The sequence below is a fragment of the Haemaphysalis longicornis genome, unplaced genomic scaffold, assembly GCF_048455015.1.
Source record: "Haemaphysalis longicornis isolate Haplotype H1 unplaced genomic scaffold, Haemaphysalis longicornis Haplotype H1 scaffold_6, whole genome shotgun sequence".
In the NCBI taxonomy this organism is placed as follows: domain Eukaryota; kingdom Metazoa; phylum Arthropoda; class Arachnida; order Ixodida; family Ixodidae; genus Haemaphysalis; species Haemaphysalis longicornis.
This window is the reverse complement of record NW_027526407.1, coordinates 80,738,391-80,759,136: the sequence shown is the minus strand read 5'-3', so window position 1 is coordinate 80,759,136 and position 20,746 is coordinate 80,738,391. Positions and strand designations below refer to the sequence as shown.

At 46.7% G+C, this 20,746-nt stretch overlaps 2 protein-coding genes across 2 annotated transcripts; both read right to left on the bottom strand.

The window, feature by feature from the left end:
- Positions 1-293: 293 nt before the first annotated feature.
- On the bottom strand, positions 294-13,402 carry Fancl (E3 ubiquitin-protein ligase Fancl). The gene is made up of 13 exons (XM_077675384.1): positions 13,259-13,402; positions 12,820-12,939; positions 12,703-12,759; positions 12,497-12,597; positions 11,372-11,468; positions 10,670-10,735; positions 9,841-9,994; positions 9,185-9,268; positions 5,120-5,165; positions 2,844-2,928; positions 1,535-1,651; positions 554-625; positions 294-470 (listed from the first exon to the last, which is right to left on the bottom strand). Exons 1-13 carry the CDS (start codon positions 13,370-13,372, stop codon positions 450-452), a joined length of 1,134 nt encoding a protein of 377 aa, XP_077531510.1. The 5' UTR covers positions 13,373-13,402; the 3' UTR covers positions 294-449.
- Positions 13,403-17,445: 4,043 nt separating this feature from the next.
- Positions 17,446-20,344, bottom strand: Spel1 (DNA mismatch repair protein spel1). The gene has a single exon (XM_077675381.1). It carries the CDS (start codon positions 20,223-20,225, stop codon positions 17,661-17,663), a length of 2,565 nt encoding a protein of 854 aa, XP_077531507.1. The 5' UTR covers positions 20,226-20,344; the 3' UTR covers positions 17,446-17,660.
- Between the last annotated feature and the right edge of the window lie 402 nt (positions 20,345-20,746).

The following is a 20,746-nucleotide window of genomic DNA, read 5'->3' as shown; positions in this document are numbered from 1 at the left end:
CCTAGCTGTGCATGTACAGAGGGCAACACCCTTGTCTATAACACAGGTTTCGTACTTATAGCCTTATCTTTCCTCAGCCGAAAAACATTTGAAGAAAACTATTGCATCATTCTGAAGTCTTGACCATATATTTTGACCTCAACGTCTTTTGTGACAAGTTTGAGTCCGCAGTTTTGAAATGTAACCAGTTGAAGTTGAACTCAGTGTTATAGACTAGGGTGTTGCGCAATGTACTAGTTGAAGAGAACTCTGAGCACAGGGGGGAAATATCTTTACATAAGGACGAGGATTGGTTTGTAAAGGCACATGTCAACTTTATAAACAATTGTTTCAACTTTACAAATCCATTTGAAGCACATAAACTCTAGCAGAGGACAGGAAGGCTCCAAAGTGTATAAGCAATTTGTCACGTGGCAACAGGGCTGAAAAAGAATTTGTTTGCTGCCTCTTTATATTCGGCACGACATGGGCTGTAACGAAAAAGAAAACGTTTCAAAACCAAAGCACTGGAGTAGACAGTCGAGAGCCTGTAACTGTAGTAATCGCGTCCTACCTCTGAGCAGTAGGGACATTCGCCGAAGAACATGTCGAAGTTCTGCCTTATTGATGGCAGCGAACGCATCCACTGCAAAAGCGAAATTAGTGACACACAACTCGTTACAGCACAACTGGCCAATTGGAAAAAGCGCTTGTGTGAGCCAGCTTGGTTCTCAAGCACAAGCAGTATAAGGCAACATTATAAGAATCCCCCCCCCCCTTTTTTTTCTGAGTTAATTACCCAGTTCAGCTCAATTTTTGCCCGAAGTTCACATTTTTTGGTCCACCTTGGTGGACAGCAACGTTGAAGGTTATGCTAAAATGTAATCAAAACAACTTTTGCATTTGGGGGCCCTGGCTGAAGGACCAGCCAACAGGCACTTGAGATAGTGGAACCACCTGTTTTTGCTGGAACGGAACATCCCACCTCCTTAAGTATTTTGTTTTCCAGACTTTGGGGGTTTAACATGCCGAAGCAACACTTGGGTTATGAGGCGCACTGTAGTGGGAAAGTTCCAAATTATTCTGGACCACCCGGGGATCTGCAGCGCGCCGAAATCTCAAACACACGGGCGTTTTCGCTTTTCGCCTCCATCAGAAAAGCAGCCACCGCAGCTGGGATCGAACCTGCATCCTTGGGCTCAACAGCAAAACGCCTTAGCCACTGAGCCACCGTGGCAGGTTAAGTTTTCTTCTTTTGGCGATGAGAGATAGCGCCACTATTTGAAGGCTTCCACGCACGAAAGTTCTTATCCGATTTCAATATATCCAGTGAAATGGAGCCACCAACACTACCATTAAACAAATTGGACCATAAAATTTGACGTTTGTTAAAATTTCAGCACACCCAGGTCAGCGGTTAACAGACATGGCTCAACTAATGTTTTGACTCCCTCTATACGAAATGCAACACATGTCATCCGTCTATAGACAAGCTAGCTGCCATGCAACGAACCAGCCTCGTCTAACCGTGAGCAAACCCCAAAGTTGGCCTCACCTCAGCAAGGCATGCCTGGTGAAACGGCTTAGAACAGTGGGTGTTTTGGCAGAGTGTGTCGGGAATATGGCCTTCCAGGAAGTATGAATAGCAGATGCCACATGTGCAGTCGACATCCTGAAGGGAGAAAAAAAAAAGTTTGTCTCTCACTGCACTTCTTATATCAACGCTCTCTTCCAAAACATGCATGCGATAGTGTGGCATTTCTTATCTAGTAAGGTCGTCCCCGAGAAATTTAGAGTTGAGTCGATAAGATAAGACAGACTTGTGTCAGTAAGGACAGGGTGAATCAAGTTGAGAGTCAGTGATGCAAAACCTTGAAAAGGGATTATATTCACAGAGCTCTGTCTCTGATGAAGTAACAGCGGAAACAAGTGTAGCATAGAAAGTAACATAATTCATATTTATGTGAAGCGCCAAAAAGGCATGCTTTGTCTGAACAACAGACTTGCTTGCATTCAGACTTCATGCGCAATCTTCAGTGGCCAACTTAGTGTAGCATATTTAATTACATCACTTGCAAATTTTTGCACAAGTAATATTCTGCAATTATGAATGCTTAGTGCTGACTAGCACATGTGTGTCGCAAGGTCTCATCGTGCCATGGTGTGAGCAGTACCAACTTCGTATTTTGTTAATTTTTTTCGAGCAAACTTAAAGAAGCCATGAAGACAAAATACAAGTTAGGTTTATTAGAAATACTGCTTAGTCCCGATAACAATGATACCAATATCATTGCAATCTTCGAACAAATAACGGAGATATTAAAGAAAACGTGTGAAGCAGTCGCGACCCCCTAGCCAATTTCCCGCAACTTTTCTATGACGTCACGGAACCTTGTTTGTGCGATTGGCGGCCGCCTAACTGACCTGTCGTGACTACACATGACTGGACGTCTGTAATGGGGCCTCTAGTTCCGTTTGACCGCATCACTTGAATGCTAACGTGCAGTTAACGCACTGAAAATTGTTTTATTGTTCGCCCGTATGACGTCATTCTTGCTCATAACACGTCACTATGGCGCAAAATTTGAAAGTTTTTTAATACTTCTTGCTTTTTTTTCGTTAAAAACATCTTTTGTGGCTGTAATGGCGCTGAGTGAGATACTGAATCCTAGTTCTTTCAAATTACACGAAGTTGTATTTTCTCTTCATGGCTCCTTTAAGCAGCTTACATATCGCTGAGAGTGGTGTCAAGCAGTGGTCAGTTGATCAAGAAGCTAAGTGCACAGAAGTGTGTCGGTTTTGTTTTTATTTTTGTGAAGCAAGTATTCGTCGAACATGCGATGTCTACACATCTGCCCTCTCACCTCCGGTGGATCTGCGCAGTTCCGAGACGGGAGCTCCATACCTAATAGCAACGCCAAGTTCGCACTCATCGAGTCACCGCAGTTCCTGAGAGAAGCGAAAAAATCGTAAGTACAAAGGGCTCACTTAGGTAAGCACTGTAGAAAAGTTCCGAGTGTGATCAGGCGGCGCTACACAACAGACGGGCCACATTCCAGAGGGATTCAAGAATCCGCAACTAAAAATAATTTGGCAATACTGCATTGCTGAATGATTTTTGTCAATGTGTATATCATGGTATTATTTCTTGAGACTGGTATTCAGCAGCAGAGCGACCAAAGCACTTCCGTCGTGTAAAAGGAGCTAGTGCACATCGACTTCCAGGCGGTCGGTTACCATGACAACACCCTCGGATCTCTGCTGGAAGTAGAGAGGGTAGAGCAACCCATCTTTGTTGCCATGGCAACAGCGCCGCTACTCCACGATTTCCTTTAACTCCAAGGATGATGGCGTAAATGTGGGGTGCGTTGAAGTAAAGAAAAGCAATGGCACAGCCATGAACATTTCACTCGGGCAGGATGAGAAGTTGAATTTTCACAGATAAGGTAAGAGCTGACCTTCTGCTACTTAGTGCCACATGTACTATCGACGTCAAATGAAACGCGAACACGAAAATACGAACCTGAACACACAAATAGCACGATTTCTTGCGATGCAAGCCAAAATGACGCGTGGCTTAGTTACAAAAACAAAGTTGAGAAAAGTGAATTTCCAAACATTCCGATAGCGTGTCATTATATGAACCCTACGAACAGTATTTTTCAATTTTGCACGTTCTGGTTCATATTTGCGTGTTCGCGTTTCATTTGACGCCGATAGTACGTGTGCTGTCGCTAATGGAGATTTCTGGCAGGGTCCAACACCACAGAGGATGCATAACATATCAACAGTAGCACTGAATGCACTGCACGTATCTACCAATGGTGTTTGTGACATGGAACAGGAAAAAAAAGTGAAAGGATACACCGTGACGTAGTTTCACACTGGCATAGCAAGGAGTAACGTAACTCTTAATTAAAGGGGCCATGAACACAAAATACAAGTTTGTTTTATTCGAAAGATTTGGTGTTTTATAGTGCGCACCGTGCTTTTCTAGCACCAAACGATGCTTTGTTCACTGAGAAATTAAACAAAGCCGAAATTTTGATTCTCCCTCTAAGTAGTGTGTTTCATGACGTCTGCGATGACATATCCCGGATAGGTGTTCAAGCAAACATCAGACGCTGTTTCGTCTGCAGCGAACTGCAAAACGCCTTCTTTACCGTCAGTCCTTCTAGATAGCGCCACAATACCGTTAAGGACTGCTGTCTGCTCTCGCTTTGTTTCTGACCGTATTTGCACCTGGCTTGTTTTTGTTGCAATTGATAGTAATAGTTTCGTTAAACGCTGCGTATGCTCAACAAACAGGGTCACGTAATACAATGTCGCTTGTGCCAATCGGCTGGTGCCGTGCGAGACAACTCCTAATGCACGGGACTGCTGTGCAGCTATAACCAGCATAGTGCACGCAGTACGCATTGGTCCTTCTATGTTTTAACCCGCCGCGGTGGCTCAGTGGCTAAGGCGTTGCGCTGCTGAGCACGAGGTCGCGGGTTCGATTCCCGGCTGCGGCGGCCGCTTTACTGATGGAGGCGAAAAGCAAAAACGCCCGTGTGTACGAGATTTCGGCGCACGTTAAAGATCCCCAGGTGGTCAAAATTAATCTGGAGCCCTCCACTATGGCACGCCTCGTCGCCTGCGTTGCATCCGTGCATTAAACCCCACAATCAATCAAATCAATTCTTCTATGTTTACGTGTACTTTCGTAACTTCTATTGTTTATGCCACCGTTCTTATTGCTATTAAATGAATATGCATTAAATTTAAATGAAAACAGCTCATTCGGCAAGCTTACAAACCCTGCCCAGCCTGCTCTTGCTAGTGCCGGCCTCAACCAATCGCACATGCCCATAATGGTCGTATGTTCTAGTGCAGGAAATGAGCTGGTGGGTCGCATGGCCGTTCTCCTTTTTCTTAATCACGCAGCTTATTTTAATAAAGTTTGCGTTAAAAATGGTGTTAGTGTTATTCTAACGAGGCAATGTTTCGAACGAACCTTACTTGCATTTTGTCTCTATGGCCCCTGATTAATCGTCTGATTAGAAGAAGGCCTGGTGTGCCCACCCTTGACCATGGCTGTAGCTTGACTGCCTTTCACTAGGAAACTGAGACGTAAAAGCGTTCACAGATGTGCAAGTACCATTTGGGGCTGTTGGCTTTCACCGACTCTTCGTGGGAACTCACAACTGAAAAAAAAAAAAGCAGTATAAGGTAACAGCACCTGAATAAATGTGGCACTGGCATGCATTCACAACAGTGCGAAGGTTTGGTTTTTCACCAAGCACTTACAGAATGAGACAGTTGCAACAAGTACTGCATAGAGTTGTGGCTCTGTCTTCAAGCGAAGCAATGCAAATTTTGAAGCACAGTGAAGTTGTAATTTGTGGCAAACCCACAAGGAAGAAGACATAGTAGAGCGAAGGCCAAGGTCATTGTAGACTCCACATAACAAGGCTATGTCGAGGGCACAGGCAAAAAAGCCGTTTTAGGGCTCGACAAACGGCCTGGGCCCTGTATACAGTGATTGCTGTGGTGTGGGATGAAATGCATATAATAGGTGCGGGAAATACATAAATCAAGTGAATCGACATTTCCAAACCCATATATGGCCTTTGAATTAACACTTACTGACACCAAATTTTGACGCCTAAAAAATTATATAATTGGCTTCAGTAGTTTGTACAGATGCCTCACAGAAATTTTTGCAGTGATCCGAGGCCAGAATCACATCTAAAATCGATTTTGATTGTCCCGGCCGCGAGCTTCCACAAATCGGCAGCACTAGCGAAATCGCTTTCGGCGTGACGAAACATCGGCCTGCGTATCTGGCCGGTTCAGGGTGACGTCATATAGTCGTTTTCGGAACCGGAAACGATATCCTGTGCTGCTGTTGTCGGTGGTATTCGTTTGGGCAGGAGACGTGGGCGTAGCTGCGGGAGCAATGCTTGTAAACTTTGCATGTTCGTTGTCTTTGCTCTTCAGTTCGTGCCCGGCGCATGGTGTTCCCTTGCACTGGTGCCGAAAACTGCGTGGTGCCGGCACCGCGCGGTGCGCGATGTCGACGCGCACCGCGGCGTCGCCGAGCTCGCCCAAGTTGTGCTATGGCAAGCTCGCGGAATGCGAAGTACTGCTCGTGGAAGCCTGTCCGAGCAAATTGACGACGACGCCAAGATGCATTATTTTCCACGCGACGACATGCAGCGCTAAACATGGACTGAGTTCGTGCGCGGCGGCGGCTGCAAGAACTGTAGCCCAAGCCAGCGGGCTCGGCGTTGCTCTGGTCAGCTTGGGTGTTGGGAACTTTAGGCTTAGTATCGTGGTGACTATTTGATCGCTGGCATTTGTACAACTGCGAATGACCATCCCTTACACAACTTTTCACCACACTATCATCCCCTTTTTCGCATATGGAGCTTTATTTTGACGATAATTTCCGTTTCAGTGAACGGTGACCAAGACATCTGCCGTGGCCTGTTTTGATTCTAGCGTGCAGGTGGCGCCATCTTTCGGCCGCTCGCCGCACCGCGGTGCCGGCAGTGCTGGGTCAGAGCGCCGAACCTCCGCTGCCGGTCAGTGTAGGCTTACCATCGCAGCAAATATCTGAACACCGCTTTTAAATTCAGCGCTGATAACAACCCCTAACACAATTTTTCACCACACTAACATCTACTTTCTCGCATGTGGAACTTCTTTTTCGCGATCAGATTGATTAGAAGAGTGCTGACAAGCTGTTGCTGTCACGGTCTGCGCCGGTTCGAGCCGCAGTGATATTAAAAAACGGACGACGGCAAAGACATCGCCGGGCTGATTGCCTGGCCAAATAAAGTTGTTCTGTCTGTCGGGTGGCAGCGACTCATTCGAGTCTGACGTTTCAGACGACATGTCGACTGCGCGGGCGAGTGCGGACCATGTGCAATCGTAGCAGACAATGCGGCGAACGTCCCTGACGTCACGGGTGAGACCGTGACGTAAGGCTGGCCCGCTTGCAGGCTGGCCTTTGAACGGCCATTTTCCCGCGTGGCGACCAAATTTGAAACTGGTTGCAATAAACGTGCTATAATTAATTCTGTATTGGCGGCTGACGGCTTTCGGTTTGATTTTCATAATTACTGGGCCAATAGGTATTCTTGATTGATTGATTGTGGGGTTTAACGCGCCGACGCAACGCAGGCGATGAGGCGCGCCGTAGTGGAGGGCTCCGGATTAATTTTGACCACCTGGGGATCTTTATCGTGCGCCGAAATCTCGTACACACGGGCGTTTTTGCTTTTCGCCTCCATCAGAAAAGCGGCCGCCGCGGCCGGGAACCAATAGGTATTCTTTACAGCATAAAAACTGCAAGCAAGAAATTTCATGTCAGTACTCCTTTAAGCAAAGAGAGCATGTTATTAAAGGAGCACTGACACGAAAATTTTATGTTACACTTTTATTGCTTTTATCGATGCTTATTGGTCTGGTTAACCTGAAACAGCACTTCAGATACTGCAGCGCGCGATAGTTATTTATATTGAACGGCCTGAAAGTCGTCTGTTTCAAATTCCCATGCTTTCATCCCGAACGGCGCATATGGCAGACTCCCTGGCTGACCTCACCTTTGTGCGAGATGACCTCACCGCTTTGTGCGAACGTCACCGGCGCCCGCTTGAGAGGGTGTTGCGCCCGCTCGCCGCTCGTGGGGCCGCGCGCGTGAAGTGACGTCACGAGTTTTTGACGAGCGCTGTCACGTCACTTCTTTTTCCTCTCCTGGAGTGATGTCACGCTGATGTCCATTTGCTAAGTGTCGCTCCGCGCGCTGCTCCGTCGGCGCGATAAATGACATCCAATTGAACTATGTTCTTCGCGTCGCAGGCCGCTCATATTTCAGCCAGGGTATTTTGTTGAGTGAAGGAAGCGAACTGCGCAATAATATTAACGCCGAAAATTGGCGTCAGTGCTCCTTTAAGGCCTGGTAAATGCCCTAATCAAAAATTGTGCTAGATCTGCCCTTGGTGCTGCTCCATTCCAAGACTGAGAATAATGTTAAAGGGCCCACAAAGACAACACGCATTCTTTTTATTTAAAGGAACCGGCCTTTAGTAACTCACGTTATTTCATTCCGGCACCAAAGAATGCTGTTTTATGAAAGAAAAATGATCGCAAATATTAAAAAGCTTCAAATTTTGTGTTATGCAATGTCTGAAGTGATGCAACAAGGGAGGCACTAAAAACAGAGTTGTGAGCATGTTAACTTATAGTTAGCATTCAAGTATAGTATGGTCAAACCAAGCTGGAAACACCACACAATCGCACAATTACCTATGTTTCTAGAAGATTGCTTTGATTGGTGACTGACAATCACACAAACACGACCTCCTGAAATCATGAGGACCGAGCACGAAAGTTGCTGGTGAGTATCCACTATTTGGTCTCTTTTCATTGTTATTCAGTTTAATTGTTAATCAGGCATAACAATTGTTCGAATAGCGTATTTGCACGATTCTAAGACACCTTTTTTCGTTAAAAGTAGACTTAAAACTTGTGTGTGCGTTACAATTGGGCTTGAAATTGAAGAAATCGAATTGAAGAAATCGGCTTTCAGTGTTCCCCACTTTTGATTTAATGCAAGCTGGAAAAGCGAAAGTTTATGAAGCACAAGGAATTTGTAATGCCACAGTTGCGTGCGTCAAATAAAATGTCTTCTACCAGGAACATGGTGTCATGTCTTTTACATCTGCGCAGTAGAATCGGCGTTAAATTCTTTTTTCAAATTTTCATCACTAAACTCACCTGCGCATTACAATCGAGGGCGTGTTAGAATCGTGCAAATACGATACTTCACACTTTTATTTTTGTCTTTGTGGTTCCTGTAAGAACTACATTAGCATAGAAATAAACAACTTTGAACAATAACTGCCCCGAGTGCCTTGTGAACAACCTCGCAGTCACACAAGTACATATGCAAACAATTTCAAGTGTTTGATACACCTACGTGCACAGTAGCCAATTTTAATGTTGCATTAATGAACTCCTGTCACCGCACAACTTCAATGTCAGCAAGTCTTGTGAGTAGCATCGGCATTCAAGAACCTTTGAGAGATCGGCAAGTGAGCAGAAATGTAACAATCAACAAAACACTAAGAAGATGCATGCAGCTGCATTCCGCGCAAATTTTATGAGGTAATGTTTTAAACTAGTGTCAGAGTGAGCATATGGAATTAGTAGTCACCGTTATGGGGGCCGCAGAACTCCAGTTTTGGGACAACTTTCGGCGTCTCTGGGTTCACCACTACCGCAACAGAAACATTCTTCCCTAAGGAAAGAGAAAAAGTGGTTTTACCTATTAACACGCACTGACGAAAGTATGCAGTGTCATTACTACAGAGGCGGCAACAAAACTGCACTGAACGACCAACGGTTCAAGTCCTGAAAGCATAATCAAAATTTTAAAATTAACTTGGGATACGGTCGTAGTATGCTTCAATCAAATGTGGTCTCTTTTCAGTTATGTTTACTGAGAATATAGTTTCATAGAAATATAGAGTGGCTGACAAACTAGTGCGGTACAAGAAAAAATGTCCACGAAATAAAGACTACAGATTATTTTTGGTAAGCCAACCCTTCTTGACATGTGGCCGAGTCAACTTCAAGTTACGATACCACCAAAAAGATACTGATAGGGCATCACAAGCAGACACTTTACTATTACAAGCACAAATTACAATCTGGAAAGTTGCACCGAAAATTAAAATCTGGAAAAATTGAAAATATTTAGAGGCTTAATTAAGCACATGATCTGCTAAAGGCTCACAGTACCAAACCAAAGCCAGCTGCAATGCAACAAAAGGATAAGAAAATAATAAGAGCGGCCACAGAATTTCCTACCGAGCGCTAGCCTGCGGTAGCAATCGGAGTGCCTCGCGTTGACGGGATCGAGAACCCAGCAATTTGCGTCCAAGTCATCCATGGTTTCCCAAAACTCTTGCAGCCTATCGACCTCCGCCTTGAACTTGTTGTAGACCGCTTTCAGAGTCTGTTCCTGCAAGTATCGAAGAAGAAGTCGTTGCCATGAACAGGTGTCGTTTGCGGCTGCTTCATATTTAAAGTTGAGATGAGTTCATTCATTTCGTTGCTAATTAAATTCTACGACTATTAGTACAACCATTACACTGTTGAAATATCTGAGCTATGCCTACTACAAGCGACGCTATGCTGAAGATATTTTGGTCATTTTAAAGGTTGTAAATTTTTTTTTGAATTTATGCTCAGGTAATAAAATGCACACTAAAAAAACAATGAACTATCTGAAACCTGCGTTTCTATTGCACCAGTGAAGCAAAAAGGATAGCATTACTGACAAGTATTATGGTCTGAAATTCCATAAGTGGTGTGCTACATGCCACACGTTACATATGAACGGCTGTCACTTCTTTTTTGTCATAAATCAGTTCCACAGTTTCACGGCTTAACGATGTTTAGGTAAAGCTTCTGGGAATTAAAAGTTTATTTTGAGTTCAACTGAAAGATGACCACCATCAGTGCAGAATAGTTTGCTGAAGTTCAGTTAATAATTTAAGAACCGCTATTTACGTCTTTACAGGTGAATGAGCTGTCATGAACCTCATCCTGTCAGAATTTCCCAGTCTGTCCACATGGAACTGCCCGGTTTACAATAAATTAATGGCATGCTGCGATAACCGTAAAATTTACCAACACTGTTCCACTGGAACTCAAACGGAACCGGCAGGTCACACTCAACCTTGGGTTCATCTACTGGGAACTGAAAGAAAAGAGAGAGAGAGATAGAATGGAGAGAAGCGCAATACAAACAACACTCACCAACTGGGAATCTCCAGAGCGGGACACATCCTAAGAGTGTTGTGAATGCAAAGCTCTAGATAAGCCATCCAAAAAAAAAAAACTTCACTGCTCCCTTCAGGTGACACAGTAGATTTTCAACTGCTGTTCCTGTGTCTTTTAGCGTGTAATCAGGTACGAGAGGCAAAAATCGGGGGAACGTGTAGCTTTCCCCCCAAAACTTTCACAATGTAATTAAAGCAATTGCTGCCAAACATCCCGGCTGCCAAGGGCTTGGAACAATCCCAGCCTTTTAAGAAAACTGACTACTGCAGCACTTCAACGGTGCCGAGTGCATTTCTGAAAAAAGTCTGTTGGCTGCCATTTACGCTTGACAGGCAGCTAATGCGGGGATGTAACTAGCACCCAAATAACAGCACAAGTCACACTGTGCCATTTTTCACTGCGGCAAAAACATGGTCACTCGTTGAGGATGGTGGTGGTGGTGACATAAAGGTTTATTCTTTCACTCTAGAGTGAGCTGCAGTAGAGTGGCAGCGTGTGAACTAGACTGCACAGCGTGCACAGATGCGGGCAAAAAAACAAAAGCCTAGCTCACCGCTTCGGAGAATCTGAGTTTCAGCAAATGCGTTTTCTTCCTCCGATCGAGGTGTTTCAGGTGCACCTCATCCCCAGATGCGCTAACTTCCTCCAGGCTTTGTTAGAGGGAGAGAGAGAAAAGAAGAGGCGAAAGAAAAGTGTTTGTTTCCGTCACAAGCACGTAGAACTGAACACAAGTTTAAAGAAGCAAATTTGAGGGATGAGTGTAAAAAATGCACGGCTAACACAAACTTGTAACTAAGGTAGAACAAGTTCGAGGGGTCTGAGAGTCCAAACACCTCTGTTGACCTACAAGAATTACAATCATAAACAACGTTTCTTTGCACACTAAACCTGAATAACGTTGCTTTTAAGAAATCTGCGTCGCTTGAAAGCCGGGAAGGGCGGCAGCGGGCTGACGAAGTGGAGCTCCATCCTGCCGACGTTTAAGTGCCCCGGTATTGCCTAACATTACGGCGTAGTGATTTGAAGGATGCCAAAATACAAAACGAATTATCATAACTAAGAGACTGTATCAAAATTTTCTCGTGCGCATGAATTGATTTATATTTAACAAAACCTCTACTGCTAAGTTCAAGATGTCCAAGAAGCTTGAAATCATCATCACACATTAGTAGAGGTGTTCCACAAAGTACACAGTTAAATTTGTGACGTCTGTGACAACACGCTACTAGCTCTGCCAAACAAGCGAAGTTTCCATCACAACGATATATCGATTTCCAAAATCTGCGATTTTCCTGAAATCATTACAAAAAAATGATTTCAAACACTAATCTGTGCAGATATTTATTTATTTACAATACTGCTAGCCCTTGTGGGCTGTGACAGGGGTGGGAGGTGAACAGGTGAACAATACACACTATTAGGCAAAAAACAAGTCCAGCCGTCGTTGAAAGTCCTGTGAGGAACTACATCCTGCAAACACCTCGGGAGGAAGCGCATACAGTATAAGAGCATACTGTAACTTTTATCTACGGCTTGCGACTCCTCATCCCTATTTTGTTTCATGCTAACTGTGCTCCCACACGCAATCACTGCCCTGATCTCCCGACTAATGACCTCCAAGCAAACAGCTAGCTCGCTTGTTTCCAAAGACTGCGCAAAGCCTAGCATAAGTACTTACTTCTCCCATCCGCAACGTTCCACATCGGCCATAATGCGGCTGAAAACGTCAGGCGTCGGATCGAAAGTCTGGTTTTTCCTTCTCGACTGCAGAACAATCTCCTAGACGGAAATGACAACGTGAATTAGCGTTACCAAATGTGTGCGTGGAATTATCGACGCTGAGCACTCGCCATTGCAGAAAAATAAAATGAACGAAGCACTCACCAACAGGTTACAAAATTCCATCAGAAAGTGGCTGGGTGACTTGCATTGCGAGAACAGCTGCAACGTTGATCAGAACATGGTCACGTTTGGTAACTTAGGGTCATTTTGAAGCCTTACCTCGTCGAAGTTTTTCCCCGACGTCATTATGAGTTGCTGGAGATCCCAGTCGCCACTTATGGAGTATGTTTCAGGGTTCTGGATGTCGCCAACGCTGAAGTGTACAAAGAAGTCTTCGTCCTGCAGGTAAGTGAAATACGCTGCGAGTACAGCGACATATTCGCAAAGGCCAATACCAAGATTACCATACAGTAGCCAAAAATTGGCGCGCTAAAAGCGTTAAAAACGATAACGTAGAACCACTAAATTGTCACATCCCTATTACAATGGAAAGGCCGTGCCGGGGAGCGAACTGACTTTATAAAGTTTTGCATCAACTTTGACGTGCAAGTTCACTTTCTACCTTGCCAAAATAAGCAAGGTAGCATGGCATAACGGAGAACAAGTTGGCACTGTTAATGATGCTCCTGGTTTTGTTTTTTCGAATTCAGTCACATACCAGTATCTTCAGAAACCCTTTGTATTCCGTGCAGCCTTCGTTCATCGGTAACAGCAGGGGAAAACGTTTCAAAATCTCGCCGTCTAAGCGATCAGCTTCCATGCCGTCTATCATTTTCCTTTTCAAGCCGCGGCCATTTTTAAATAACGCACTGATGATGATAGTGAGGAAACGATGACGATGGGGTACGGCGAACTTTTTGTGCTCCGGGCTCCTTTACTTGGACAGCTCAATAACAAAAGCATACTAGATGAAGTGGAATGTTCTACTGGTAAGCTGTTAGTATTACGTTGGTTAAAATTTTAGCGAGAGAGTGCCACTTGCGAAAAAACCGTCCTGGGGGCGATGCCAGCCTGAGGAAAGAATGCCGCGCAACCAAGAAAGAGTAGGCGGCGTCCCCGTTGCTAGGCAACGCGCAAGAACGTCGGTGCCTCGTTCGGCTTTCTGTGCTTGCTGCTGCGGTTCGCGTTCGCCGAGTGTGAAGGCCGTGACTGTCTGCTGCCTGTGGGCTGTCGGGTGACTAGCGTCACTAATTAAGCTACGCTTATTTAGTGACGCTAGTGTGAATCTATTTAGTGACGCTACAGGTGACTAGCCGCACTGGCCTCGCACTCCGAGGAATATTACATAGAACCCCACGGCAGAACCTACAGCAGAACGCCATGCTAATAAAAGAGCTCAGAGCAGCAGTGGAAACAGCAGCAGAAGCAACGTACTGATTCTGTTGATGCATGAAAGCGGGAAGCTCATAAATGCTCCAACGCCAATTAACCTTGACACAGTCCTGTCAGTCTCAGTTTAGTTCTCGAATCCTGCTGTGTGAATATTTGATATGCATAACCAAAAGTCAACGAGCGGGCAGCACCCCACTGCTTTTGTGTGGATCTGAAAATTCACCACGGAAAATGAGGCCTATTCTTTTTTGCGTTGTTCGTCAGCAGAATCCAGCTTCCTTGCAAAAGCCCATGTAGCGCTCAATTTCATAGGTCTCGAAAAAAAAAATGATCGTGAACCTGACCGCTAAGACGACTTAATCAATGTGGCGAGTTTCATTTATTTGTTGTAGTTGTTTAGCTCACAGTGTAGTTGAAGATGTTCCCGATTCCTGCCTTCTGACAATACGGGATACGGGAATGACATAACTTCTGTTTTTCTGGAATTGTGCGGAATCAAATTATAATTTGCACACATGACCGTTTAGGTGACTTCAGACAGGTGTTTTATCCCAGCCGGTATTGGTATCGATAACTTTCTGTCTCAGTTTTAATACAAAAAATGTGAAGACGATGTTCCTACAGATTTTTAACTGGCAGGAGGAAAAAGCGAGATTAAAATTTTGTTCCCACTTTATTTCTTCTTTAGAACCTGCAGAGGACCACGAGAACAGACATTACCATGTTTCGTCGAAAACTGAAGTAGGTAGAGGAGGTCAACATGCACAAAAATCCTTGAGAGGCATAATTTTTTCACCCTACTGAATACAAAGCAGTCCCTTTTGTACAGAAGCCAAACTACACTGATATCCAATGCATAGTAAAGAAGTAGAGGAGGCAGCCTTCAGGACTTTGATGGCGTCTTGTACAAATGAACGAGCTATCAGACAGCCCATTGCCGCATACCCGAACTACCACTGGACAGCTAACCAGGGCCTTCACCTTCTCTTCAGCATTTCATCTTTCGAACGTGACCGAGTGGTTTTACACCGTGCACATTGCTGGTCGGCATCACGCATTGGTTGTCATGCAACCCCACGGCAATCACGCCTCCATAAGGGCAATAATGAACAGAGTCTCATTTCTCTTTTGACAAAATTTCGACGTCTTTCGGAAAGTTAGTGGCTCCTCGTAATCTGTTAGCGCAAAGTATGCCTACGCAGTGGATATTAAGCTCTGCTGTTGTCAGCAGAATCACAGCGTAGTTAGTGAAAAAGTTGTCGAAAAAGAGAAGCGGGTGCTGGGGTTTATCGATTGTTCTCGACAGTGTTAGCATCACCTTCAGTAGACTTTGATCATCAGGCTTGAAAGATACACTGAAGATTGCACTTGAGCCTTGGTAAAGTAGCATATCATTAGGGTTGTTCGTTTCCGGGTTTTATATTTTTTGAAAATCGCAGGGTAAATATCGTCTGCTATTTTTCAAATTGATAATCAGGGAGAGATCGGGTTTTATAAAAAAACATTACGAAATTCAGGTTTGTTCAGGTTAAATCTTCAGACGTGCTAATTAATATACTCAATTTATTTTATCAGTAGGTATCACGAGCTTCTTAACTAGCTCTAACACGCTAAAATTGGTGTTCGTTTCAAGCTGGCAATCGGGGGACATCAGGATTTTCTGGCAAATATTCTCCGAAATTTGGTGTTTCTTTGTAAATGAACCAGTAATGATGAGTTAAAAACATAAATAACTTCAAAGAAATGAAACATTTTTTTTTCACTAAAAGCTAGTCATCAATATTTTACACATCCCCCTTTACACACATTATCACCTGCATGCACAACATGTAGGTCTTCATTCAAGACCTGTCCGATCATTGAACTTATCTCGGATGGGACAAAGTTCTATCGGCATCACAGCTGCCGCTAGGTAGGCGCAAAAATGTCACTGCAGCATTTTCTAGCCTGGGGTAGAGATGGGCTGAGTGATTCCAGTTCTCAATGAGTTCTACAGCTGTGTTTGTGGGGCTTGCTTGCAGCAAGTACTGATTGAGAACGTTGGACTATCATAGCACGATTGTGCAGATCGCTACTTGAAGAAAAAGGTCCATTCGGGGAGAAATCGGGTTTAACCCGATTCTCCTGAAACATGTTCGGGGCGTAAAAATCGTGTAAAATCGGGTTTGTCCTGAAAACGAACAACCCTACATGTCAAGAACTAATCCTGTGGAGCCAGATCAGAGAAATATCTTGAAACCTCATTTGCTTGCCTAGTTGCGGGCATTCCACCATAGGTTTCCAGCACGTGCAAATTTGCATGCAGCCTTCACCGTATCAACGTTCTGCTTTGGTTCCTTCAGAATCTTTAAACATTGACGAGTGTTGGCTGCTGGGCTAACTGGTATTTCGACATTATTCATACACAGCACACAAAAACAGGACACGAAAGAATGGATGCAGACGCAGTGGCATATCTTCTTTCGTTTCCTGTTTTAAAATAGGGGCTGCACCTTGAAAACCCGGTTGCTGTTGGCGGCTTAGTAGAGACTATTCGTGAAGAGCTCGTAATGTTCTTTAAGTGCCTGCAGCCTTCTCAAGGGCATCACATTAGTCACTGATTGGGGGAATTCACCCACCCAGAGTCCGGTAGTCTTCTAGCGAGGGAAGCTTGTAGGCCACACCATAAGCGATACAATGCCTGAAAAGTGTGAAACTTCCTGAAATGTCGCAATTGGCTTCCTTTGCTGTTAGATGTCGTACAGGTTTGTTCGAAAATTCCTTATCACAGTAGCCTAATCCTTTTTTTTTTTTTTGTGCGAAAACGTTGGTCAACTTCGTAGGTCAGAAATCTAGTGCCCCTGGCACAAAAGATGGCAAACGGGTCAAAGGAAGGTCTCATTAACACCACATGTTGGAACTTTTGAGGAAGGCAAGGATGAGGCTGCTACCGGGCTCAACGGAACGTACCCGGGAGAAGAAGAGGACGACCAGGCGAGGCGACGAGATGGCTGCTGTGAGACCGGTTCCCTGTAAATAATGTATAAATACATTTGCTTTTCTTTGACGACGGCCTCCTCCCTTGCCTCCCTGGACGTTTTCCACACATTTCTTGAGGAAGCGTCTGTAAACAGCTTGGTTGAGTTGAAAAGTGGGGTAAATTTGGGTCGGGGCAGTACTCAAACTAGGGACCCGTAGATTTAGAGATGCACACGTCTCCAACACCACCGCAGCTCTGTGGCTTTAACTGACTAACTGGTTCACCTAGACAAGCATTGCGGCCTCCGACTTAGAGACAGGTCACGATTCCGACATGAATAATGTGAGCACACTAATTACAGAAATAGCAATTATGTGAGTAGTAAAATACTGCCCGCTACATGCCCACTTTGTTGGGTGATTGCCACGCAAATACGTACGGTCATACTAAACAAGAGAACTGAAAAGGATAAAAGGAAAAAGGGCAGTGATAATAAAGAGAGGACACTTCAGTTATTGCCCACCAATGCTTTTGCAATTGTTACATCGTAATAATATCTCTCAATTTTTTTCTTTTTGCACACATTTTTATTTCATGAGAATTCAATAACGAATCTTTGGACCAGACATCGGTTCCACAACATCAATGGCTAGTAACCAAACTTTCAGTTGACTACTGCCTTGGTCTGAGGTAGTGTTTTGTACTAAAGAACAGGTAGATAAGAACATAAATGCATTAATTCTTTCCTTCTCATCCTACGAAACAACAATCAGTCCTCCATAGGTGTCACCTCCTCATTGGTACCTTCAAATTGCGCCAGCACCTGCCTGGCGTCCTTAACTACGTGCTCCGGGAAATCCGCCAACTTGGCGACTTCCAAGCCAAAGCTCTGGCTGCAGGCTCCTGGCTTGATCTTGTACAAAAGGGTGAAGTTGCCGTCACGGACGTCCGCCGTTACGTGGACGTTGCGGACACAAGGCAGCTCAGAAGCCAGCTCAGTCAGTTCGTGAAAGTGAGTAGCGAACAGACAGAAGGCGTTCAGCTCCTTGGCAATGTGCTCCGATATGGCCCAGGCCAGGCCAAAGCCATCGTACGTCGAGGTTCCCCTGCCCAGCTCGTCGATGACCACCAGGCTGTCCGCAGTCGCATTCCTCAGGATGTGTGCCGACTCGAGCATCTCGGCCATGAAGGTGGAGACTCCCTTGAGCTGCTGGTCGCCCGCCCCGATGCGAGTGAGGATTGCATCCACGACGGACACCTCTGCCGAGTCGCACGGCACAAAGCTTCCCACCTGTGCCATCAGCACTGCCAGCGCCACCGATCGAATGTAGGTCGACTTCCCGCCCATGTTGGGACCGGTGATAATGTAGCACCAGCTGGAACCCTTCCGTAGTTCAACGTCGTTCGGGATGAAGAGAACGTTCTCTTGTGCCTCCACCAGGGGGTGTCTCAGGTTGGTCATGTGAATCACCCCCGAGCCCTGTGGCCGCATGGTAGGCCGGACGTAGGGCTTGCCGCTTGCAGAGACGGCAGCGACGGCAAAGCCCACCAAGACATCTAGGTGGGACACCACTTCTGAAAGCTGCTGCAGTGGCTCCCAGTAGCCCGCGGCAATCTCGACAATCGACTTCGCAATGCCCTCCTGGGCCTTGTCGTAAGCAGAACGGGCCTCGAGGAAGCGGCTGTTGGCGGACGCCAGCGACCCGTTGCGGAAGCGGACACCGTTCTGCTTGGTGTCGATGGTGGTGTAGCCCTTGCGACCTCGGAGTGCTGGCTCTTCCTTGCGGGTGACTCGGAAGTAGTAGCCCAGCTCTTTACTGGACTCCAGCTTGATGGTCTTGCCAGCTTCCAGGCTAAGGTCTTTGGCTGCCTGCCTGAGGAGGCTCTCGCACTCCGACTTGACCGTCTCCAGCTCCTCGTGGAGGTTTCCCAGCTCTTCATCAAACTCGGGCTTGACCAGGAAGTCCCCCTGCTGGACGGCCTCAAAGTCCAGCGTGCTTTCCACCATCTGGAGGAACTTGGAGAAGTCTGCCTCCAGCTCCTGGAGGGGCGCAGCGAAGAGTGCTTCAAGGAGGGCGCACTTCTGTGACTGCAGGGACTCTCGCAGCTTGGGCAGTACTTGGAGGCACTGGTATAGCTTGTAAAGCTCCTGAAGAGAAGTGCGCTGTCGGTGCAGTCTGCGCGCCATCCTCAGCAAGTCCGGAAATTGTCGCAGCAGCTGGTCGTGCAGCCCCTGGCGCAGCTCCCAGTTGTCGACCAGAACCGCCACCAGTTCCAGCCGTTCTTCAATCTGGTCGAGGTCGCACAATGGCTGACGCAGCCACTGACTCAGCATCCGTTGTCCTCCTACGGTCCGGCAACGATTCAGCAAGCGCAGGAGACTTGCCTCGTTCGAAGACTTGCTCACGCCATCCGGAAGCACTGCCAAGGCCTTGATGGCAGCGTTGTTCAACCGCACAAACTGGCCAAAGTTGAACGTGGCCAACCGGAAGCAGCCCAGTTGTTCCGCACACGACGTCAGGTTGAGGAACTTGATCACGGCTGCCAGGGCGTCCATGGCTAGTGTCAGTTCGACCTCAGGAAGTGCGGCAGCCCGACCCTGCGGCAGTTGAGCCGGCTGGAGGAGGCAATCCAGGTCTTGAACGATCCCCTTGGAGTCCCCTGGCTTGGACTCCGTTACCAGGGCACCTGAACGCTCCAGGAGGGCCTTGAGCTCCGGGCAGCGACGAGCGTCTGCGGCGGGAACCAGACACTCCTGCGGGCTCAGCTGAGCGAGGACTGAGCTGAGGTTTGAGAAGTGTTCGTCGTCGCTGAATTCGGCCACTGTCAGTTGCTGAAGCACGGAGTCTCCGTAGGCGATGCCAACTGTCTGTTGGGTGGAGTGCAGGCAGACGGCGAGCACTCCTTTGGACTCGGAGAGGTTCGAGGTGGAGTTAAAGAGGACGTCTTCCAGAGGGGCCAGGTTGCCGGGTGAAGCTTGCTGGGCGAGAGACCACGCGGGGCTAGCGCCAGAGCGGGGCACAGCCCGGTACACTTCCACGCGGTACCGCTTCACAAGCAGCAGCTCTACGAGAAGGCTTTCATAGCTGCGCTGACTCACGCACACCGAGGCCACCCGCGACTCGCCCGAGCCGAGGTGCTTGAGCGCCGACATGCTGCGGTAGACCTCGCGGCAAACGTACTCGGCGTCTTTGCCGTGCACGGTGTAGTAGTCGTTTCTGTCGAAGAAACGGAACGTTGTGGCCGGCTTCTCTGGCAGGGACTTCAGGAAGCCGAGGAAGCCCGAGTCTCGTTCGACCTCCGCGATGTCAACGTTTGGCAATAATTCGGCCATTCTCGACGAAATTAGGAAAAACAGCAACACTTCTCTGACAGGGATCCGCGCGCGGAGAGATTGCGCGGGAGAACGTTTGCGGGCGCGCGGTTCGACGGGCTCGACGAGGCGTCAGCTGGCGCCCTCTGTGGTGGCGTTTAACAACTGAAATGAAGCGCTACGTTCCGTTGCCGCTACGTTTAGCGGAGCGCACTGAGGTTTGGCGCGCGTTTTGAATTACTGTTGCCTGTTGCTTTCTTTGGTCTGCAATATTAGAGAGCTTTAGCACTCCGTCTGTTCCATCCTTTCCGTTCGTACCGTGTTGACCGGAACTGGACTGGTCACTTGCGAAGAGGTTTTACTAGGGTGGATTAGTTCCACGGGCCGGCCCTCGCCATGTCCGCGCCTTCATTGCGGTGGGGGTCACCTCGCCGCCCTGCCCGCGCGCGCAGGCGTAGTCGGGTCCCGGTCAACACGAACACGGTGCGAATGAAACGAACGGAGCATACGGAGTGCTAAAACTCTATTGCTTGTCTGCGGAT